Consider the following 25,568-nt stretch of genomic DNA (forward strand, 5'->3'; position numbering starts at 1 on the left):
TATTACATTTGGAAAATTTTTAGTATATTATATTTTTGCTACCAGGTATTTTATGTTGAAGCTGAGATGACATACTCTTACTAACTTATTTCTAGAATTAAATCTGCCTATAGAATTAAATAAAGAATTAAATGATTTCATGCTTTGGATACAGTAAACTAGTGTTATCCATAGGCTTTTTTTTTTGTTTAGGAAAATCATAGCTAAAAATATCTCTAAATTCCAACATTGAATCCCTTCTGGACATTAAATTATTCTGTTGTAATTATGAGAATATTTACTTTGTTGATTTTATGAAAAATCCTGAGACCTTTTTTAAATATAATTTTTTATTTTATAATGTTTTGAGAAAAGCAATTATAAAACAGTAGTATGGTGCTAAAATGTAATATTCCAGGTGGTTTATTTCAATGTGACAATCTGAATAAAATGTAGGAATTTAGTTTATTTTTAAGATACTTTAAATTATTGTATGTGTAGAAAAGGGATATACTAACTGGAAATGTACACAGTAGTAAATTGTGTTGCTTTGAGGTGTATGTTTTTCTAAATTTAAAAAACTTTCATAATCCAGTTCCAGGTTTGTCATGTATACCTTACTTAGAATTAGACCTCTTATTTTACACGTTCTCTGAGAGATACTATTATAGGATATAGTGATCGTTTAGCTTTATTTTTTTTAATGTGATAAGAAGAAATTGAAATGGGAATAAATTAAAGTTTTAAATTATATATGGTTAGGAAAGGTAGTACATTGGATGATACATTATTTTGAAATATTTGTGATGCTTTAAAGTAGATACTTGGATGTGTTATGTTTTTATTCTTGGTTATTTTTATTTCTTGAGTTAGTTATACTTTCAGGTTATCGTATGTATGTTTCTTCAAAAATTTGTGAACATTGGATTTTGTTTTAAATACCCTGGGCTGAGGCAGAGCAATTTTTTTCTTTGAAGGATTTCAGTGATACATCTTTTACTGAAATGAATATAAATAATTTACTTAAAATGATTGTAAGTCCAAAATCATAAGCTTTGTATTTGATTTTCTTTTAGCTTAAGAAACAGTTGGGTGATAATGAAGCTGTTACTCAAGAAGTAGTTGGTTGTGCCCATTTGGAGAATTATGCTTTGAAAATGTTTTTGTATGCAGATAACGAAGACCGGGCTGCACGATTTCACAAGTAAGTAAAGAAAGAGGAAAATAAAAATGGTAAGTTTAGTTGCTCTAAACCAGAATTATCCAGTTTTGTATTGAACACTTTCTGACTTCCTGATTAATGATTTAAATTTTTAAAAAGTACTTGTAGAATCTCAGAATGATTTTGAGTATCAACTGTAATCCTCTCTTTTTAGAGAAAATGACTGAAAAAATCTAACATTTCTCAAAATCTAAGTTGATTTTAGCCAAAAACAACCTAGTTCAGTGATGCTGATTTTAAAAACTCCCACTCCACCAGTTCAAATGGTTTGTCATTATTATAATAATACTTAAGTGCAAAGAAATGCACATGGCTTGATATGCATTATCTAAGATCAAATGTGTACTATAAAATCTTACTGTATAGTACTTACCTATAGTGTAAGTATTGCTACTTTCTCCTAATAGCATTATAAGAGGAGCTCCATTGTGTTCTTAAAATTTTATTTAAAATATTGATTGCAGAATGCTTTAATAAACATTGGAATTTTTTTTATATAGTTACATAACTAACCCTACATCTTAATGTTTTTTCTTTAAACTAGACCAGCTCTCTTTTCTATTCCAGAAACATGATCAAGTCTTTCTATACTGCAAGTCTTTTAATAGATGTCATAACAGTGTTTGGAGAACTCACTGATGAAGTGAGTATATATTCTTTATTGTCTTAATAGCTAAAGATCAGTATTGTTGCTGTTTATCAGTTTTATTATAGCAATGTTTATTTAAAGCAGCCTGTCCATCTGAAATGCAATGGAAACAAAAAATTTAATTTTAAAATTACTGCACATTTTTCAAAGTATAAACAAAAGAGGTTGTTTTAAATAATGTATGTATATTTATTTTTGTAGTAAGTTTTTTAAATTCAATATGTATTTTATACTTTAGCAAATGCATGACTACTGTATTGGGCAGCACAGGTTTTGAGTTTGATTTTATTAAGGGTTTAAATACTACTAACCCTGTATGCTGTTAAGTTCCTTCACTGTTATTTGGTATAAACATACTGGAGGCAGAGATGACTTAAGGACTTTTTCCTATTTCATTTCTATCCAGAAATATTATTATTTATGATTTGTTTCTATTGTAAAATACATATATAACGTGCTATTTTACAAGGTACTTCATATTAATTTGTTTCTCATAATCTAAGATAAGTAGAGTGCATAATCATTTTATACATGAGCAAATTGAGGCTAAGTGACAAACATTGCTGTGATTTCAGTGTTGTTTTCACTGTTGCAAGAAAATTTGTTTTCTGAGAGGGGAGATGTTAATCTAGAAAGAGATAGGGAGGGGGAAAGGAGAGCCATAATGAGACTGATAAAGGCATGTTATATTGGTGATTTGAAATCTATGAAGAACACTGCTTTCTGTGGTAGGATTTTTTCAAAATGATGAGCAGTTCATAGTAAAGTTCCAAACAAAACAAAGTATAATCTATGAAATATTTGCAGTTTTGTAAAACAATATATCAAAACTGTGCAAAAAATTATTTACGTTTGTATGTAAAATGAAGTTAAGTTCTAGGCTTGGTGATTTAAGCATGGTTTTTGCATTGCAGAGTTGTGCAGGACTTTCAAAATTGTGTGATTGCTCCTTTTATTTCAAAACACCAAAGCATCCCTGGCCCTTGACCTACACAGCATTACCAGTCATTCAGATAACCAGAAACCACCCCCAGATATTTTCAAAACACCTTCTAGTGTATGGGACAATGCCCATTGAGAGCCACTGCTGTACAGTTTTCTGGAGACAGAGGAGTATAAGACGAAACTGAGACCTGGAGTATGGAAATCTGCAGTTCTTCTCAATGGCTGGCACATTTTGTGAATCCCGGTGGATCCACTCTGTTTAGCAACCTTTCTACTCCTTTCTATTGACCTGCATTTCTTTTCCGCTCTGTTGCACATGTATGGGGCACTATACTAGATACTTGAGGATGCCGAGGTGATTTCAACTTGACATTATGGAAAGCTTTAGCTAGTTCAGTACGGTTTTAGTGAGCACCAAGCAGGCACCAAGCAGGCACAGGAGAAGAATGGACCTCAGATTAGCAAAGTAAGTCATAAACCAGATGAGAACAGATTCTAGTAGGGAGAAGAGAGACGGGTAACATAGCAATATGGGTGGGTTCGTGTTGAGAGCAAGCAAGCTGCACACCTGAGGCCGTCTGTATGACATTTGCACATAAAGGTTTTTAATCTAATTAAATTATCTTTACTTTTCTTTTGAAAAAATAGCATTTTTTTAAAAAGGCCCTAGGTTCATGGCCTAGATAACTACAATTTACATAATTATTTTTATACTATTTTTTTGTTCTTTTTCCATGCAACCTATTCTTCGCTGTCATTGTTTTGCTGAAGAACCTATACGGTCTTTTTATTTCCAGGCATTGCAGGTTCATCTTACTTGTGGGACTTCTTACCAGTCCCATTCATGTTTGTCAGGCCAGTCTGCTCCCAGCTTTTACCACTGGGAACTGTGTCTTTTGAGCCTGCTTTACCTGAGTCTTACATTCCCTTTAAGCCTTAGCTACATTTTTCTTATATGAATTTCTCCATTCTCTCAACTCTTCCACCTTTAGAGTCTCAGCTGTGTGCATATTACACTATAAGTGTATTGATTGAGTTTTATATATTACATTTTGGAATAAGTTATACTGCAAGTCCTAGAAGGGGAACTTTGTCTCATTCTGCTAGCTCTTCCTTGGCATTAAGTGCAGTTTACACACTGAGTAGATGTGGTGGCTAATCAGTTACTGTTTCAAAAGTTGTTATAGTTTAGCTTTTTATTTTTTTACCTGTAGTTGAAAATAATGTTCAGACCTGTTTACATAGAACTTCTTTAGGTACACCTATTGAACTCTCTTAACTGTGCCTTACATAATTCCATTTCAGTATGTTATTAAATGTGTTGCTATACACACTTTCTGTAGCTTTCTTGAATTCAGTGTCCCAGTTTTAGGTATAGAGTCACCAGAATATATATATGTAAACTTTAAATTTGTATTATAAAGCAAGAAATGTTCAAAACTTTTTATTTCCTACTATATCTTATTCTATTTATGGTCAATGTTATTAATAGGCTTTTTCTTGTATTTTAGATTTATTTCACTTTTAGCAGTGTGTAAGGAGCAGATACCATTTTACCTTCTTTGCTTTGTAGTCTTTAGATTTAATACTGCTAATTTAGGAAGAATATGAAAATCACTTAAAAGATAATGATACTGCTTTTACCTCTTGAGTTTCTGCTAATTTAAAAAATCAAATGCATATGGCATGTTTTCCTGCCCTCAAAGACCTTGTGTTCTGACTTGGAAAGAGAAGCAAAATAACTGACTATAATGATATGTGGCCTAGTAATGATAAAATACAGGGAAGGGATCCACTTCTACCACTTGACAGGCACTGTACTTAGACCCTTTAGATATATTTTGTTTGACTCTGTGATAAAGGTCCAGCTTTTATGTTTTTAATTTGCAATTTGTTGCAGACTGATTGTTTTGTAAAATACAAGTAATAATTGAATTACTAGGAAAATGAAACTTAAAAGACACACAAAAAGTACAAGCCTAATTTGCTGTAAGTTTCCTAAATACTCTCAATTTGTGTACTATGTTGTCACAAACTGGTGTACAGTTTGCAGACTAGCACTGGTTCTGGGACCACATTTTGTTTAGCACTGATCTAGACCCCTCTATGGAAGACCCCAGTGAATCCTGTTTATATCCCAATCTAGGACTTTTGCTTCTGGAAAAGCAGGGCTCCAGCAAAACTGGACCAATTGTGTATACGTGTTGCCATCTGGAAGGAGGTAGTCTGTTTAAGGTATCCCTTTGTATTGGAAGTTTCTGAATTAAGCAACATTGTATATATTAAGATGAGTTTATTTAGAAGTAGATAGGCATTATGTATTGCTACTAACTGTATTTGGAGGTCCAACATGTCTAATTGGAGTCCCATAAAAGAGAGCAAAAATAAAATGGAGAAGAAAAGGTTTTAAAGAAATAGTGACTATAGATTTTCTAAGTTGGTTGAAAAAACAGTTATGGATCCAAGAAACTCAGTGAACCCCAAATAAAATAAATACAAAGAAAACCATATCTGAGAGCATCATAGCCAAACCAGTGATGTTCAACTGTAGGAGGCCAAATCTTAAAGAGCAGTCTTAGGAAACAACACATTATGTACAAGGTAACAATGCTTTGAAGGATGGTTGACTTCTCATTTTTTAAAGTATTGGCAGGAAGATAGTGAAATTGACAACATTTAGAGTACTGAAAGAAAAAAACAAGCCAATAAACCCTGTCAACTCAGAATTCTATAAGAGGAAAAGTATCCTTCAAAAAAATTAAGGTAAAATAAAAGACATTTTCAGGCAGATTAAGTCATTGCTTTCAAATCTGCACTGAAGAGCTAAAGAACTAAACAGCAAAAAGGAAGTTTTCAGTCTGAAGGAAAATAATACCAGATGGCAACTTGGATATTGGGAGGAATGAAGAACATTTGACATGGTATGTACGTAAATACATTAAAAAAAACTATATATATATTTTTAAATTTTAAAAAAAGGTATATACCTGTTTAAATAAAAATTATAACTATACATATCTATTTGGAAAACCCAAAAGAAGGCAAGAAAAGAGAGGAGAGAGAAACAAAAAGAGATGAGACTAATATAAAACAAGTATCAAATTTTGACCTAAATATAGCTGTATCAGTAAGTACTATAAATAGTAAATGGACTAACACTACAATTTAAAAGTAGAGATTTTTAGACTAGATAAAAAAACAAGCTCTAACTTTATGTTGTTTACAAGAGACACTCTTTAAATACTGAGACAAATGTTTTGTAAATGAAAGAATGGAAAAAAATATTCAATACAGATATTGAGTAAACAAAATCCAGGTGGCTGTATTAATATTAGACAAAGTGAATTTTAAGATGTGTTACTAGAGGTAAAATGGGATATTGTAATGATAAAGGGTTCAGTTCATCAAGAAGATATTAGTTTAGAATGTCTTTACCAAATAACATATAGTTTTAAACTATATGAAACAGAAATTGATAGAAATAAAAAAATATGCATAAATTCTTAATCCTACTTGGAGATTTAACACCCCCACCCCCCAATCATCAGTGTAATAAGTAGTTTTGAAACAGTAAAATTAACTAAAATGAACAGACTGGCCACATCAAATATTGGCTAGAATCTGGAGAAACAAGGGCTTTCTTACATTGCTTGGCGAAAATGTTAGACATTATAACCACTTTGGGAAAAGATTTGGCAGATTTTTATAAAGTTAAACACACCTACCCTTTTACCCAGTAATTCCTCCTTGGTGTTTATTTAAGAGAAATGAAAACATTTTTCCAGAAAAAGACTTGTTCAAGAGTGCTCATAGGAACTTTATTCATAATAGCCCAAAGCTGGAAACAACTGAGATGTCCACCAGCAGAGGAGTTGATAAATAAATTGTACTACTGCTAAAGTATAAAAAGGGACTACTGATATACCCTACAACATGAACGAATCTTGTGGATGTCTGCTGAGCAAAAGAAGACTCAAAAGAATGAAAACTATGAGTCCCTTCGTATAAAAGCAAATTTATTCTAGTGAAAAAATTAGGTGGTTTATTTGGGAGTCTGGGCAAGGGAAAATTGATCTGGAAGGGGATATAAAGGAACTTTCTGGGGAACTAGAAATGTTATATTTTGATAGGAGTATGTTTTACACAGACAAATCTGTCTGTCAAAGCTCATCAGATTATACATTTAAGATTTATCCATTTCAAGGTATGTCAGTTTTACTACAAAAGAAAAATAGTTAAATATTGAACTGTTATTTGTAGGTTTGGTTTTTCTTTATGGTATTAGGTTGTCAGTTCTGAAACTGCTTACTCTGTGTACTAGAATTGAGCAAATGAGTAATATTGAAGGAGCCAGGTTTCTTACTTCTGGGAAAAGAACTTAAAATATGGGATTTGAATGTACTACATTGTATTTGTGTTGAATTAGATTTGGAGTTGTCCATATTAATTTATGCTTTTAAATGTATTAGATAAATAGAGCAAAATCGATATATGTATATAGATAGTATATATGTATACTACAGACGTGTGTATATACAATATATGTATGCGTTTGTGTATACAGTCTGTATCATAGCTGTGTGTACACATGCACATGAAACATAGTTCCTATGTCTCTGTACTGAAAGGACCTGGAAGCAGTCATGCATCAATAGCAGTGAGCACCCCTAGTGTCTGATTTGGGGTTCTAGATACCATCATCTGTAAAAGGAGTCAGGATTCTTATAGAAAGGGCTGAGTCTAGGGCTGGGTCAGAGAAAGTACTAGATGAAGTTAGACCTGCTTATACCAGAAAGTAAAGAAGTGTTGACATAATCACAGTAACATGTCAAAAGAATCCAGAAGCCAGTTTGAAAGGGTTTCCACTGTCCCAAGTCAGGGACAATTTGGGCCTCAAAGTAAGAATGATACTAATACATGATAACCATTGAATAAAATAAGACTCTGTGGGTCTCTACTGAAACATACAATGAAGTAAATGACTGACTGAAAGAATGAATGAATGAATGAATGAATGATGGAATAACAGAGAAGGATCTTTACAGTAGAATTCTAACTAATAAGTATAGAAGTAAAGATGAAGTTAGAAATCATTTAAGGAATTTAAAACTAGTTGGTGTAAAGTTTGTTGAAGAGCAGGATAGGGCTTTGCTAGAAGAGGGTATGTAAGATTATTTGGAGGTCAGATAGAGGATTAGTAGGCAGGACATAGGAAGGAAACAAGACTGGAGTGTCATAAAAAGCAGGAATAGAGAATGTTTCACAAAGGTTGGAATGGTTCAGTGTTTATTATGCTTCTGGGCAATTTGGTGAGATGATCACCTGAAAGGTGTCCTTTGGATTTGCCAGTGTGATAGATCGTTGCTAACATTAGCAAGAGGAATTCTTCAGGTAAACTGATGACTTAAACAAGGTGGAGTCTGGCACATGTAGAATCCCTCCACTGGAATGCATGGATACATTCAAATTTTCTCATCTTTTTTTAATAAAAATAAGAACAAAATGAAAAAGAAAGAGAAACTTTTTCTCCCTAGAATGAATTGGGTGGTGAAGTAAAGACTTTAAATGTGGATGCTTCTTTTGGAGAGCTTTTTTGTGAAGTAGAACAAATTATAATCACACCTGGAAATTGGAAATCAATGTATAGAACCTTTTTTATAATGGAATATATAAGAGGATTATTTGATAAGAAAGGGGAAAGTAAATATGGTACATATTCAGTAATTTGGGGAGTTACATTTTAGGGTTCTGTATACTAATCTGTAGTATCTGGAGAATCTCACATAAAATACTCAACTAAATATCAGGACTGTATGCTGTATTTGTACTCATTGGTGACTTAGTGGGTTTTTGCAGAAGGCAGAAACTGTGTGTCCCCTCAAACTCCATTGTGCATGCAGATCCTCTGGGGATCTTGGTACAGTACTGATTGTGATTCAGGTGTGAAGACACTGCATTTCTAACAAGCTCCCAGTTGATACCAGTACCACTGGTCTGGGAGTATCATAAAGATCTATTAACTATATGAACTAAAAATCACTAGACCATCCAAAATTCTGACAGATTTTACTCTTGTATATTTTCAAACAAGACAAAATATTTTGCCTGATTTTATAGCATATAGCATAAATTTTAAAGGCAGGAAAGAAGAGGCAACTAGCAGGTTCTTCACTGATACTTTCAGTTCTCACAATAATCCCATGATGTATTACTTCCCCCTTTTTGGAATTGCTGTAATTGAGACTCGTGTTCATTTTTCTAGATTTGTACAGATTAATTTTTTCCTCTGTAGTGATAATAGTTTAATATATTGTTGTCCTTTATATTTAATTTTAGAATTCCATCTAGCCTAGTTCTCCCCTCTGCATAAAAGTTGCAAGTTTTGCTTGCAGGACACTCTCATATTTCCATTGCAGACCTTTTCTGAAATTCAAAACCATAAAAGAGAACTGGGCATGTATTTTGAGGAAGATAGCTTTTCATGAAGCCTGTTGAGCCTTAGACAGTTGGTAGAATCCAGTAGTAGGATGGGGAGGGCGTCAGACTCTTTCAGAGCTGTATAATGCAAAAATGGGTTTTATCTTAAAAATATGGTATAGGTTATCATAAATGTATTTTTACTTGACTTTTTACTGCAATCTAAATACCGATATAAAAATCTTTCTTTTAGAATGTGAGACACAGAAAGTATGCAAGGTGGAAGGCAACGTATATCCATAATTGTTTAAAGAATGGAGAAACTCCTCAGGCAGGGCCTGTTGGACTTGAAGAAGATAATGGTATGTATTTGTTTATCTATGTAAAATGATGTAGGAGAGTCATAATTGTTCAGTATATTATTATTTAAAGTTTTCTGAAGGAACCATACAATTGTTTCCCCCCTTCAGGCCCAAAATTCATGAAAATCATGTATAAAATCATAAATTTAGGGATAGTGAGAAATTAAGGCCAAACTCCTCTAATGTCTAAAAAGTCTTGTAAAATATATAGTATTTAATATAGTATTTACTAGTTCTGCTTTTGTTTATTTGAAACTTTATTAAGCACATACACCTTTATAGTTTATTTTTTTGTTGATTACCAGCCGTTTTATCATTATGAGCCATCCTGTTGTACCTCTCTTAATATTCCTTGGCATGAGTTCTGTGTTTTCTGTTATTGAAATTAGCACTTCAGCTTTTGTCTGCTTGGTATTTACATAGTATATCTATTTTTGTCCTTTTATTTTAAAAATATGAGTCTTAAGACATATAGGTAAAAAAGGCAGCTGTCAGAAAATAGAGTTCTTATTGGGTAGCATGAATGTGACATGTTTTGCCAAAAATGTCAATTTTTTTAAAAGTTTAAAGAGTGGGTTTAAAGGAAATTTATTTTTAGGAAAAATATAGTATATGCATAGATTTTACAGAATTAGAATTATAAGAAGTGATAATCATATTGTTAGGCATAACTGTTTAGAAAATATTTAAAACTATTATTTTAAAAGATAGAGCCTGCTTATCAACAGCATAAAATAGAATTGCATTTGAAGGTCTGTCATGCCTATATAGCAAAATAAGAATATTCAGCATTTTTATTTCAAAATACATAGTTTAACATCACATGTATATTCTATAATAGATGTTGAGGAAAATGAAGATGTTGGAGCAACCTCTCTGCCCACTCAATCACCTCAGCCATCATCTTCAACTTTCGACCCTGGCAACATGCCATCAAGTAACTATACTGGAATACAGATTCCTCCCGGTGCACACGCGCCAGCCAATACACCAGCAGAAGTGCCTCATAGCACAGGTAGGAAAGGACTTCTTTCCTAAGTAAGTAAGAACTGCGCCTCTTACCGTAACTGTGCCTCATAATGATGTCATCAAGCATGATCAGTTCTTTAATTCCATTTGGACCCCCAAGAAAACATCAAGTTCTTTTTTTTAATGTTTTGATATCAGTTATATTTTAGTTTTATGACAAATGACAGAACATTTACATATATTGATTACTATTTATATTTTATTAATAAGAATAGCTTCTGTGCTTTTCATGTGTGTTGCTTATTTCTTTTTTTCCCCCCTCCTCTCCTTTCCCCTTCACTGTTGTTCAAGAATAGCACTAAGGTGAGGGGGCTATTATGGAATTTATCAGTCAGCGTCCCACTGTGATAGCAAGATTCGAGTTTTCCTCCTCATTTCCTTAGGACCCTGCTCTGCCTGCAACATGGGGTTGTTCATGAAGGGGAGGCGCAGAATCTCAGTAGCAGTGGAATCACAGATTAGTGAAAGGAGAGGGTTTGAGTTCCCTTTTTTTTTTTTTTCTTTTCATCTTAAGATTACAAATGTGACTAAAACAGGGAAGTGATGTCTACTGTCGGAATAATTCAGGACTATATGTTTTCATAGAAAAAAGATCTGACAAAACTAGTCTCCAATAAGTTAATATCAGTAGATGAAGACATTTTTTAAGTTTTAAAGAGATACACTTCTATGTACTTCTGTTGTTAACATAGCATCAGCCCTACTTCCAAATAGAATGGTATTTAAAATGATAATTTAAATCTTTAACTTATTTTAAATTTTTAATAAAAATTGTTCTTAAAATTTTGCTTTGATTTCAGCATAAGGGTAATCTGTGGTAGTAAACTATACAAACATTTCAGAACATGTAATTGATATAATGAGTCATCCTTTGAGTCCTGATTTCTAGTCTTTCTGTTATGTAACACACTAGTAGTTCATTGACCTTCCATTGTCAGCCTCAGTTTACCCATACCAATTAGGTTATTGTGTATGAGTTGAATAACATGTAAGTTTTCTGTTTTGACCATTTTAGCAGCAATTATGATTAGTCTCTTTCTATCTGTTTTAAAACTTTCAACTTTATATTATCTCCAGATATTGCTCATAATTTTAATGAAGGTAATTTTAACACTGATCTCATTTGTGTCATCATTCTGTATATTTTACTTTGCCTTTTCATTGGTTTATCATATATGTGTTGACATTCATAGGCAAACCAATTTGAATTAGTTTGTAAATCAAATTTTATAGAACATTGTTTTAAGTATTTCATCTTTTAGAAATATTGAAAATTTCTGTAGAATGTGATCAGTAAAACAGCTACTTTAGGTGTATGAGACTTAGATGAATACTGTTTGAATTATACAACTAAATTTAAACACTACTCAAGAGCATCCCTATAGAAGAGTAAAGTGAGCATAAAATGCATTGGAGTCAAGTAGTATTGGTTATTAGTTTCTACCCCTTGCTAAGCCACAAACTCAACTGTTGTTCAGCTTCTTTTGACCTAGGTTTTTCCTCTTCCTAAAATGAAATTAATCACACTTCTCATGGTTGTTTTAATTATTAAAGGGGAAAACAAATGAAAATTGACTAGTACTGTGCCTAACACAAAATCAGTGTTCAGCAAATTAGCTTCCTGTCCCTTTTTTCTCTTCCTTCCTATTTCTATGCCAAAGCAAGTCAGGGTATTTAATAGCAGGTTAATAACACTTAAAATAATTTTGTGAATCAAAGGAAGTGTTACATGTGGGGATATGATATGACCTTAAAAAGATTGCCAAAAGGGGTGTTGCTTTAGACAGTATGTCTTAGGGCAGAGTAGTGGTATAGCCATATACACATATTTTATTTGTAGACATCCTATATGTACATATGCAAGGGAACATATATTTCCAATAGAAAGGCTATATCAGGTTGAACCATATGAAATTGCTATATTTGTACAACAAAAGTGATAGAATATTGGTAGTTTCATATGTTCAAACTAACAGACAATAACACCTGTTTAGAATAGGCATCACATAAAGATAGATATTAAGGGGGTGTATTCTATTAGGAAATTTTATGGTATGAAGAGTTCATTTTGATCCAGTTAAGTCTAACCTTATTTTTTCTCTCTCTTTTGTTCATTAGAATGGGGACATAAAACTAAAAACCTATAACCTCTCTTAAGATAAAGTCCTATCTTGTTACTTGATACACTCTTACAGACTTAGCATCAAAATAACCATAACTATTTTATAACTCTATTCTTATAGAAACTGTATTAGATATTGTTGTCCTTAATTTACTAACAGTAAAGAAATTAAACAGTTATCCCAAGGAATACTTGTATTTTAATACTAACATACTTAGTAAGTAACAGAACTAGGGTTGAACCCAAATCATTCTGATTTCATGGTTTTGGAACCTTTTTTGCCCCTTCCTCTAAGGAGTTAATATTCTGTCAAATCAAAACCTACTTTTTTGATATATATTTCCCTCTTACATTGATTTGAGATGTTGGAATCTTCTCTTAGCTGGCAGAATTTTTTTCTATTATATTTAAAACAGTTTTTAAAAGATCAGTTTGTAGTTGCCTAATAGAAAATGAAATAAGATTTTTAGTTTATAAATATAGCAGATGTTTCCCCTCTTACTCACTTTAAGAATGATTTACTTTCTCTCATATAAAGGTCCAGGATACACTTTTATCAAAGGGAAATCCTTAAGATAGCTGAAAAGAATAGTATGTACTAATATACAGTTTTGAGTTCCTCCACAAGAAAGTAACGGAGTGCAATGAGAGCAGGGATAGTGGTTGTTTAAAGAGGCCATGAGTTTCCCCTTGTGCTTTAACCAATGTAATATCAGATGTGGGCAGTGCGGTGTGCTGTTTTCTTTCTTTTGAAATTCACTTTTTATAGCTAAATGTAGAGGAAGATCTCAGTGCAAAATCTAAATTAAATAACAATTTTATAATGAATGCCAGCCCTTTTAATTATAAATGCAGCTCACCTCATATATAGATTAAAAACTTAGCTCTTTTATTGTTCTGAACGTCAGTAGTACTGCATTGGAGTTCTTATGTACAGCTTTCAGAGTTGTTTATGTTCTGGCCTAATCATTTGTATCAGTGCTATTTTCCATACCTGTTCTGAAGTTTCACTCAATCCAACCCTCCTATTTTCTTACCTTTATTCACAGTCTTCCTCATGGTTAGCATGTCTTCCTGCCTTTTCTCTGCCTCTCCAAAAGCTACTACTTTCAGTATTCTGTTTAATTACACTTTTTGTATAGTCTTCTCTAATTTTCTACGCGACACCCATTTTCCTCACACCGTTTAGTCAATAGAACAACTTAGTGCTTAATTAGAAATCTTGTAATGTTTAATTTTTGAACGTGTATTAATCCCATCTAATAGGATATGCAACAATCGACTTAAAAATTAACCAAAAGTTACTTTTGAATACTTCTTTTTTGTTAAGTAATAGAAAGAAAGACATTTTCAACATACTCCAGGAATGTTCACTCCAACATATTGCAGTCTGGGGGGCTGCAGCCCATTTGTGAATTGACAGATGAATCCTTTCCAAATCAGAAAAGAAGGAAAAAAACTATATTTGGGCATCTCAAAAAATAATGAACATAAACTAAAAAATGATTTTTACTAATGTGACTGGTATTTAGGCATCTGTGTTGAGCCAGTATGCTAGGCTACTATGGCAACATGCTATGATAGTTGCCAAGAGGACAAGCCTTGGCTCGTGTGTCAAGACGGATGAGGTGCAGTACCTTCTGACTGCTGCATGAGGCATGTTGGGCACCCTGTGTGTTAGTTCAAGTCTTAGTTGAATTACAGTGACCAGAAGTTCTTACTAAAATGCAAACTACCTATTTTTCTAATATTATTCAAATAAAATTTTACTACATAATTACATTTTCTCTAAGTCTGTTTTGTTCTTGTTAATATTGCCTACTTGATCAGATGGAGATATACAAATATATATTTAAAAATTAATGCAGGACACTGACCATAAATAGTATGCCTTTTCCATACAGAAAGGGGTTGGTTTGGAGGATTTTAATTTGGGCAGAAACAACTTACCTAGCAAGGAATGGCATTGATAAGATGGATCTGTGAGAGGGCGGTGGAACACTTCCTTTTGTTCACAAGTACATTGGACTGGGCACACACAGGCTTGCGCGCTCACAAGTACATTGGACTGGGCACACACAGGCTTGCGTGCTCACAAGTACATTGGACTGGGCACACTCAGGCTTGCGCGCTCACAAGTACATTGGACTGGGCACACACAGGCTTGCGCGCAGGGAAGGGCGCCCTGGAGCTGGAGGCGGCCCTGATGGGGCCTGGAGTGGGGATAAGGAGGCGGCTGCGCAGGCACGTTTTTTTTTCACTCTTTAAAAATCATACTTGACTTTTCATATGTATACCTTTGTACTTCTAAAATTATTAGTTAAATTTTTAGTTAAAAAGTATTTTCATGCTTTAATAGTTCCAGAGATGTAAAATGAAACTAATTTGCCCTAAATTATAATTAAATAAGACAAAACAGTATATATCTAAGCCACTTTTCTTTTGGGTTGGTAATGAGAAGGTCCTTCAAAGTCAGCACTTTGATCTGCATACTATATTTTAGAATTTAAGTCAACCTTTTTGAAACCATCGTGATAGACCTCTCATTGGCTATGGTTTTGTTTTCCTAAAAACTTCTTAATTTCTTTTCTTCCTTCCTTCCATTTTCCTCTTTTTATTCCATTGTCTTTCCCCTTTGACCTTACTACAAATTGCCTATTCGAATTTAACCTATTAGCTTGGGGCAAATGAATCCTGTTTTCTATTTGAGTGCATTGATTTAGAGTAATCAACTTTTTTTCTTCATTTGCTTTCTTGCTGATTGAATCATGTAAGTCTCTCTGGGAAGTTTCAACAATTTGTGTTAATGTTTAGGTGATTAGTAATCCTCAACTCTATTATATTATTTATGATTAATCAAGAATGCTATTCACTGAATATGACAGTCATAACAAGTTCTAATAGGAAGTCAAAACTAACTGCTAATTGGATATATAAAAATATCATCTTAAAAACATGTTAACTGGAAATTTGGAATGTATAATTGTTAATTTTATGCACAGTGGTAAAATGAGTCTTATCCTATAAGTTAAATTAAATCATAAGTATATCCCACCTTGTCCCCAAATTATTTAATTGACTAAGAAATTAAAAGGTAGGAAGAGAAACTATTACTTCTACAGGTATTTGGTAAGCTTTAATTAATAGACAAGTTGAAACATTAGACATGACAAACAAAATACATAATAGGAAATGTGTAACCAATACATGTGCGTAAACACTCAAAATGTATTTTCCTGCATATTTTCTATACTGGCCTCCAACATCAAATAACTATTTCAGTTTAGAATTCATTAAGGTTTCAAGGAAGTTAGTGAAGCAATGCAATTCCTCCATGATCCTTTAAGTGCTTTCCTGCTGTGTAATTAAGAAATACAAAACTTTAATCATCATTTGTGGTTTTCTGATTTGCAGGTGTAACAAGTAATACTATCCAACCTACTCCACAAACTATTCCGGCCATCGATCCTGCACTTTTCAACACAGTTTCCCAGGGTAAGTCATCTGAGTGTTTTATAAGATATAGTGTATCTTTTATTTTGGGGTGTCGTTTTGTTATTTTACCTTAGGAGTGTCTGGGTAATTTGAAACACATTTCTTTGAATGCCCATGTTCACTGGATTCTCCAATGAATCAGGATTGTTTCATATTAGCAAAAATGCCAAAATCTAAAGGCATTTCCTTTATTTTTTGCAATTCCTTTTTTCATATACTGCTGTATATATATAAGTGGCACAGACAGTTAGCCAAAGATATCATGGAAACTCATTAGTGTAGTTCAGAATTGCCGTGTGTTGCCCTGGCCTGGTGGCTTGGTTAGAGCATCGTTCCTTACACCAGAAGGTCGAGGGTTCGATTCTTGGTCAGGGCACATACCTGGATTGCGGGTTTGATCCTCGGTCCGGGCAGGTACAGGAGACAACTGACCAAATTTTCTCTCACATCGATCTCTCTCTCTCTCTCACTCACTCTCAAAATTAATAAAAACATATCCTCAAGTAGGTTAGGATTAAAAAAAAATTTTAAAGATTGTCATGTGTTTTGATTATATTTCTCATCTGTACTGAGAGATTACCTAAGAAGAGAGAACTGGGTATAATTGAAAATAAAAATCACTGAGGATAATTATTTTGGTTGGTTCATAGGCTAGGTGATTGGCTTGTTAATTTTAATCTTCCCCACTTTTCTGACTTCTCTGTTGTCCCCCCCAGTCCATCATTGTGTTTACTTTGGTCTTTCTCATTCAGTTTTCTTCATATGTCTGGAGGGACTTAGTCCTTTGTATTTAGAATGAAAGCCTTGCTCTGTTAGTTTCTGTTGTGAGTTTCCACGATACTGTGTGTGCAGGTCTGTTTCCCACGTGATTCCCGGCGCTCCCACTGTGAATGGGAACTGGCTGTTGAGCTACCTGCCTCTCGGTCACGGCCGGGGAGAGCTTTCTTTTGGAAGGGAGATGGGAGAGGGGTCACATCTACCTCAGTGGTATCATTATGAATATAACATGAATTGCTTAAATTGTATTCCTCTAATTCTGTATTCACTCAGTCGGCTTACTGGTGTGACACCGAAAAGATTTATTTGTAGTTGGTTGAGATTGTAATGAAAGTTAGGGGAGATGAGTGGTTGGAGCACAGTGCACTCACTGCTGATGGTAATGGTGTCTCCAAGCACTGAGGACTGTGTTGGTGACTATACATTTAAAATAGATGCAAAAACATGTCTAAAGATTTATAATGTTAATGAAAACGGAATACCTTTTGGGTGTTGTTGGTGGGACTATAAATTGGTAAAACTTTTCTCAGTAGCATTATGTCAGTATTAGAATGGCAAATATAATTTTTTTGACCCAGCTATTATACTTTTAAGAATCCATCTTTAAAAATTACTTAGACATGGGTATAAAATGTATTTACAGAGATTTTTATGTCAGCATCAGTTGTAATAATAGGAAAAATCTTTAAGTGCTTATTAATGAAGAAGTGGTTAATTAGTTATGATCTATCTATACTAAGGAATACTGTGCCCATACTTAAAAAGAATGTGATAACTCTCATGTGCAAAGCTCTAGACACAGTAGGTAAAAAAGCAAGTTGCAGAACATTGTGTAGTATGGCCCTGTTTAGGGGGGAAAAAATGTAAAACTAAACGGTATCCTCCTGTGTGTACAGATGCGTGTAAGTGCATAAGAAAAGTCTAGAGAAACCACAGAAATAGTGGTTTCATAACCACCCCTGCACTACCACCTCTAGTACTTCAATACCCCCTTCCTGTTACATTTTTCTCCTTACTGTTTAGTAGTATTGCCTTTTAATACACATGTAACATGTGTGTGTTAGTGTTAATATATTTTAAATGTTTTTGTAATGAATTTTTGGCTGTCTCTGGAAAGGAGAATGGAATTGGAAAGGTAGGTATTTGAAGTGCAGTATTTATTTTTTTACTTTGTATACCTCTGTATAGTATTAGAGTATGAATAACAACTTAGAAAAAATTTTGAGAAGTAAATGGAGTATCTAAAAAGCATTTAGCATAGTACCTGGTGTAATAAAATTCTACCTTCAGTCATTACTACTGTCGTCATTATGAAGTGACCTATCTTGGCAGTGCCTGGATATAAAGTAAGGTTACAGTGCTATGCTTTACATTTATCTCCAAAATGTACTGCAGGTCAGATGGTTCCCGTACGATCCTGCCTGTGCATCTGTTAAGTCAGAGAATCGTAGAGCACATTAGGATCAGATTATCCAAGGTCCTTGGTCTGAATTTCTAGAACTACCTGGTTAAATAGGAAAGAATTGCTGAAGACTCATTTTGGAAATATTTAGAGCTAAGTGTTATTCCTTGGAAACTTGATAAGTCAACCTTGGAAATGGATGCTTATGCCAACTGAGCATGCAGGGATTTCTCTCTACACCAAATAATGTTACCTTTGATTCAGCACTGATCAAGGGTATCTTTGCACTCTAACAGAGAACTTGCTGGATAGCTCTAGCTGGCTCCTGTTTGAAGGCTTGCTGGATAGACCTTGTCCGGCCGGTGAAGGGAGAATCGGGTCTGTGTGACAGGCAATGTGGACTGAAGCCACCTGGAACTTAAAAGCACAGATTTCAGAAAAGAGATACTATGTTAAGCAACCTCTCTGATTCTTGAAACACATCTTAGGGCCACAACATTCTCTCTGTCTCTGGTTCTGACTATGGAGTCTGGTAAATTTTAAGGATAGAAAAAAATTTTACTTTGGTTCATTAAACAGTATTTACTATTTTGAATAAAAAAATCAGATAAAATGAAATTAAACTTTTTTCTTCCTATGTCTTATCCACTTTCTGTGTTTAGCTTTTAAATACTAATTTAAAAGAACTATAATTAGACAGATTTTATTTTTATTTAAAAATTTTTAATTAAAATGTTATATTTTAATGACTTATACATTATACTTTTTAAATGAAGGGAAGCCTGAACTGTTACAAAATACCAGAAGTAACTTTGACATGGCTTAATAAGTTCTTTGTATTTGTGATTGTTGAAAATAAATTACACCTCTAAGTCTGTAACTTACATTTTGTATCTAAATCATAAATTGGTTATTACCCAGTTATTTTTTGAGTTACAAATTTGTCATACATGTCTATTATATTTATTACATATCAGTAACTATATTTTTACTAAAATACTTTCATTCACATTTTATAAATATTGAAATACTCATTTTATAAGAAAATTCAACATTTGTGTTCTAAAATAGTTTTGTCATTGGTGGATAAGTTTAGTTTATAAAACTAAAATAGTAACTGAATTCTTGCCACTATCCACATTTTACCTGATTAATAAATAAGTGATATGTCAGCAAAACACTGCTAACGCTAATGCTGTAAAAATAAGATTAGCCCTGAGCATCAGGGCTTTCTTCCAGCAAGTCCAGTAAATTCTGGATGGATGCCTTATGTGTTTAAAGATTGCCCCGAGATAGGAGCACAGGATATTAAAACACAAAATGAGCAGTGTTAAGGTTAAGTTAATTTTTAAAGGTGTCTCACTCACCTAGATAGCATGTATATCTCAGTTACTAGAGCCTCTTAATATATGTTGCAAAACCGTTGTTGAATCTGGTAGGTATTTTCAAGCAAAAATAGACTGAGGCATGCCTGACTAAATTACCTGTAGAACTGCAGGATAATTGTTTTTTAGCTTTAATGGATAACACACAATATATTATCTTTTTGTTATAGCCTATGCCCCTAGCGTTCTGATCAGTTCTCTTAGAATCCTCATAAAATTTCTAAGGAAAATGCTATTTATTTCAAAAGACAAAATACAAAGTAGTATTTAATTTCATCTTTAGAAATATATATTCAAGGATATTCAAATCCTAGATTGAATGACATTTTTTTAGTATGGTTAGTTTACCCAAATTATTAGGTTGGGCTGACACATATCAGTCACATGTGTAAGTGGAAAACTTGCTGAGAAAATACATTTTAGAGAAATAATTTCTAGGGGTGGTTTACATGCCTAATTGTGTAGTTTAATGATATAAAACCTCTGTTAAACCTTAGAGTTTTTTATATGGATGGCACAAAAATATTTTTTAAAAAATTTATGCTTAAAGAAAGTTAAACAACTTATGTAATATTTTTACATAAAGTTTGTTATTCCTTTTTTTAAATTTGAGGGTTATATTTCCAGTTCAAATGAAGGTTGAATGGTTTAGTCTGTGTGTATTGTTCCATGAAAAGAGAGGCAGAGCGATTCTAGCATAAACACAGAGCTTCTGTCGTTGTTTTACAGAGTATAATTTTTGTAACTAATTTGCCAAAATATAAAGGCTTCTAGATAATTACTTCTGAAAGAACAGTCTTGCTCATGTAAGTTATTGTGTATTGGTGTAAGTATGGTTTATATTAGTAATAAAAAAAATTGATAACATGAGAAAATTTATTTAAATACAACTGGGATTGAAATAATCCTTAATGTTTTTATATAACCTCTAATATTTTCTGTAATCTTAAATTTAAACATTTACCTAACCTGAACAGAACACTTTTTATATTCTTATAGCTATCTTAACCATTCTTTTCCTCTAGGGGATCTCTGTCTAACTCCCGAGGACTTTGCGAGAGCTCAGAAATACTGCAAATACGCTGGCAGTGCCCTGCAGTACGAGGATGTGAGCACCGCTGTGCAGAACCTACAGAAGGCCCTCAGGTTACTGACGACGGGCAGAGAGTAAGGCCTTTGTGCGGCAGATTCCTGCATTTCTGGCTTAAAGAACTAACAGTCCACTACTCTATCTGCAGCCTATCGGGAGCACAGTTGTAGGGAAGTCTTCCGTCCCATTGACTCTGACAATGAAATCTGTGTCTGTACCAGATTCCTGCTGAAGCATTCAGCGGCAGTCTCAACCAGTTTTCATTGCCTGTAGTGGGCCCAGTAATCTCTGGATAAATAGGGCTGATGTTAGCAAGATCCTAAAAACGCCCACTGAACCCTCCTTCAAAAAACGAAAATACAGTTCTATAAGATGTATTGGGAATAAGCTTTGTATCTTAATTTACATAATTTAAGGAATATTTTAATTTATAATTTGGACAAACAGATCATAGTACTTTGCTATAAAATTCTAAACTTAACTTTTAATAAAGATTGCCAGAATATTCCAGATTAGAGATCATGTTTTTTCTTTTCCTCAGAATTTATAAAACAAGTATGAACATCCGAAACTGTTGGATGAATCTGAAAGAGATTATGTTCAAAATTCAATTTATGTTCATGTTAAAAGTTAAAATTTTCATGGAGAAGAAGTAAGGTAAAGAGGTAGAATCACTTTTAAACTTAAGAAGATGTTGGTTTCCCAGCCGCTTTCCCTTATCCATTGACATTTAAGGTGAATTGGTATGTGCTTCATAGGCAGCTTGGCTGCATGTGTTAGAGAATGAAAAACAGTTGTAGCGATGCCTGGAAACCCGGTGCTTTGAGGTAGGGTTCTCCTCTGCTGCTATGGAATGGACTCTAGAGTGTAGCTATGAATGATGCCGAAGCTTGTAAGAACTTAGATTCTCAGTTGTTAGGTTTATAAGTTTTGTGGGGAATTTTGGACTTAATGTGTCACCTGCATTTGTGCTGTGTAAAAAAATAAATACAAGGATTCTTTTCACTGGTTCAACTTACTACAGAGCCAAATGTCTGTTTTGATTTGCATGCTAGAATTGTCATTTTTTATGTCATTATTTTTAGTTACAGGAATATATTTCTGTAGTAAGACACAATTTTCTTTTAAAAAGGCAAATTTGGCAGATTTACCTGTAATTTATCTGGTCCATTTGATTCCACTAAGATTAAAGTACTTTAACCTATGGGTCAGCAAACTATGGTCCATGGCTTGGCCACCTGTTGTTCAAATAAAGTTTTATTGAATCAAAAGTATACCTGTTCTTTTGTTTTATCTTTTGTTTTATCTTGTGTTTGCTTTCCACGACTGCAGAATTGTATTTCCCACAACTCTAAAATATTTACTCTCTGGCCCCCTAGAAAAAGTTTGCTGACCCCTGATCTTTGTCTGAAAGAAAATGAATTATTAACTCATAATCATTTGTGTCTCAGTTTTTCGTTACATAAGTGTAATGTTGTTGTATAGGTTTGATAGAATGAGTATTCAGACAGAATAAACTGTTCTAAATTACTGAAAAACAAGCCCCAAATATCATGTGTCCTAAAAAGTGTTCTTATCTTTCACAACTAAATTCCTAGAGCATTTGTAGGACTCAACATTTACGTCTAGAAACCCAGTGTGCTGATATATTCTTTAGAACTTTATTGCAGTAGAGGAGTGGCTAGAATGATTATTAGTATTTATAAGAGGTAAACATTATAATTCATATCTTAACATGTCTGGGCACTAGAAAGAAAACTGTCACCTCTTATTTCACACCCTATTTTGTTGCTTCCGGCTGGGAGAGCACATGGAGGGAAGAAGTGTGGGAACCCTGGAGCCTGCTGATAAGTGGGCGGGCAACACTGTGACAGCCCTTATCTGTCAAATGGAAGCAACACCACTTGCCACCTGAGTTATTGCTAAATGAGATAGTCTACATCCAGTAAACAGCACATAGGAGCATTCCATAAATGTTTATTGTTACCATCAATGTTACATTAATAATGTAAATTGTCAATAATTTATTTCTTGAATATCAGGAAATCCCAGTTGTCTCTGTGGTCTGTTGCTTAAAAATGCTTTCTTGTGTCAGGGATTAAACTATAAAGTTTTTTAACTTTGTATTTCAAAATCTTACAAGATGAAGTTAGAAATTTACTGATGTAGCACTAGGATAGCAATTTCATTTAGTCATTCAACATGTATTTATTGAGCAGCTACTTTGAGCCTGATAATTATCTTTTACATGAAGAAATCTCAGAAAACAAGGGGGGAAAAGCCTGCCTCATAGACTTTATATTCGAATGAGAGGAAACAGAAATTTAATAAAAAGTATATCATGTATTCAACTGTGGTTTTTAAAGGGTAATTGTTAAAAATGCAAATCTCAAGTCCTCCCCTCCTCCCCCCAGTCCTACCCTATCAGAAACTCTAAGGGTGGGCCTGCCTTTCTAAGTTTTAAGAAACACTTTAGGTAGTCTGGTGATCCCTGAAGTTGAGTGGTTTAATAGTAGCTAAATCAGAAACGGAGTCTGGGAGAAGACAGATTCCCCTAAAGTAGTGGTTCTCAAGTGTGGTCCCTGGACCCCCAGCATCAGCATCACCTAGGAACTTGTTAGAAAGTTCTGGGGACCACACTTTAGGAACTTCTGTATTAGTGATAAATGCAGTGGAGGAAACTAGGATATAGGATAGGAAATGCTGAGGTGTGTGTAGGTGTGTATACTTGCATCGAATAGGATAGGATAGGATAGGATAGGATAGGATAGGATAGACCTCACTGAAGGACATTTGAGCAAAGAAGGAAAGAGGGAGGTAGACAGAGAAGAGGTCAGAGGGTGGAAGTGAGGGAAGCTTGTGAAGTTGCTAGGAGGGTTATGACCATACAGGGCTTTTTTGTAAGAAACAGCTTTTACTCTAAACAAGATGGGGAGCTACTAAAAGATTTTGAGTAGAAAAGTACCTGATGTGACTTAACTTTTAAAAGGATCATATTGGCTACTGTGGGAGGCTGATCAAGAGTATTACAATAATTGCTGTGAGATATCCTGATGGCTTAGGTCACGGGTAGCAGTGGAGATAATAAGATGTAATTGGTTTCTGGTTATTTTTTTAAAGTAGAGCCTCAGTATCTCTGCCACGCTGGACCTGAGGTCTGAGCATAGGAGGAGTGAAAGTTGACTCCCAAGTTTTAACCTGAACTCCTGGAAGGAATGAGTAGTCATTAGTTGCACTGGGAAAAGTTGCTGAATTCTGCTGACAGGGAGGCTGAAGTACAATGTTCCCAAGTTCTTGTGACCATCTCAAGTAAAACTACTTGATAACATTGTTTTTTCAATGCACACAGAGGGGGAAGAAAAAATAAGATAAGTTCTATCTACAACGATTGTCACAGACATCTCCCCAAATCACTGCTGAACTGGAGCTAGAAGCCAACGACAGTTCCCATGGTTAGCATGGCCAAGGAAGTTTGCAGGCTTCAAGATTACACCAAGAAAAAGACCCCAGTTATAGGTCTTGAAATTGATCTATATAAAACAAATAATATAAATAATACATTAATAAATAATAACAGAATAGACTGTTTCACGTACTCACAACTCTAAACCTACTTTTGCCAATCCCATCTGTGTACCAGATAGTAATCTTGAAAATAATTTTAGAATTATGTGGAACAAAAAGCAAAGAAAATCAAAATAATTTTCAATTCTAGTAACCGGAGGGCACAAAGTTTCGTTAGAATTCTCTGCTGCTCAGTAGCTTAAAATCTAGTTAGTGATGCAGATATGCACAAATAAGCATAATTGGAGGCCTAGTTTTAAGAGCCAAAAAGAAAAAATTCATGAATTGCTACTGAAACTTAGTAATTTATTTTCTCTAAAATGGGGAAGCTGGAGCAGGACATTTGGAGATGGTGGCATTTGAGTTGTCCTTTATCCCAATAGAATAATTTTCTCTTAAAAAAAAAATATATAATGCCTGCCACTACAAAGGAGTCTGTCGACAAAAAGGAGTGAATCTTACGAGGAGTGTGTTGGATTTGGTCACTATTTACCTTCTCAGGAAAGTCAGTGTTTGAACGTTTAAATTTTTAAACAACGTGACAAAGCTGAATAATACTGGAAACTTGAATTCAGTCCTAATGAAGTGTTAAAAATTTTATTAATGCTGATGAATACAACATAAACTCTTGGTTCACAAACTCTTAAAGATGGAAGGACCCCTAGAAATGATCTAATTCAATCTTTCCTTTCTATGAAGCGCAAAATTGAGGCCCAGGAGAGAAGTAGTTACTTACTCAGGATCTCAAAAGCTGGTTATTGGAAGAGAAAAAGAGAAAAAATTCCAACTCTCAGACCAAGAATCTTTTCTTAGAATACACCTTGTTGTGAGACCTAGTTCAGAAAGACTCTCAGCTAAACACACACATTCCTGAAATGAACCATTTTACCAAAATACATATATGCAAGTCCAATGAGGGTCATTAATTGGTTAACTGGTCAATCACATCATAAACAATCACTCATTATTACCCTGAAAAGCCCTTAAAGTTCCACTAAAAAAGATGTGTATCATTTCTACTTATAGAGATTCCAATCTTCAAGGTTGTAAGAAAACTTCACATGAGAGATGTCTCCTGCTAAAATACAGCATGTCCTCTCATCGCGAAAGTGAACAACAAAGCACAGTAA

General features: G+C 33.9%; 1 protein-coding gene across 1 annotated transcript in view; it reads left to right on the forward strand.

Annotated features, from left to right (window-relative positions):
- The window catches only part of VTA1 (vesicle trafficking 1), a 36,403-nt gene extending 13,980 nt beyond the window's left edge, over positions 1-22,423 (forward strand). Inside the window, exons 3-8 of the mRNA XM_016223964.2 lie at positions 1,056-1,183; positions 1,769-1,844; positions 9,466-9,574; positions 10,416-10,589; positions 16,140-16,220; positions 20,810-22,423. Of these exons, the coding sequence (XP_016079450.1) occupies positions 1,056-1,183; positions 1,769-1,844; positions 9,466-9,574; positions 10,416-10,589; positions 16,140-16,220; positions 20,810-20,955 (714 nt within the window). The 3' untranslated portion in view covers positions 20,956-22,423. The remainder of the gene's footprint in view (positions 1-1,055; positions 1,184-1,768; positions 1,845-9,465; positions 9,575-10,415; positions 10,590-16,139; positions 16,221-20,809) is intronic.
- Positions 22,424-25,568: the final 3,145 nt, after the last annotated feature.

Source organism: Miniopterus natalensis, chromosome 5 (genome assembly GCF_054644295.1).
Source record: "Miniopterus natalensis isolate mMinNat1 chromosome 5, mMinNat1.hap1, whole genome shotgun sequence".
Classification (NCBI taxonomy): domain Eukaryota; kingdom Metazoa; phylum Chordata; class Mammalia; order Chiroptera; family Miniopteridae; genus Miniopterus; species Miniopterus natalensis.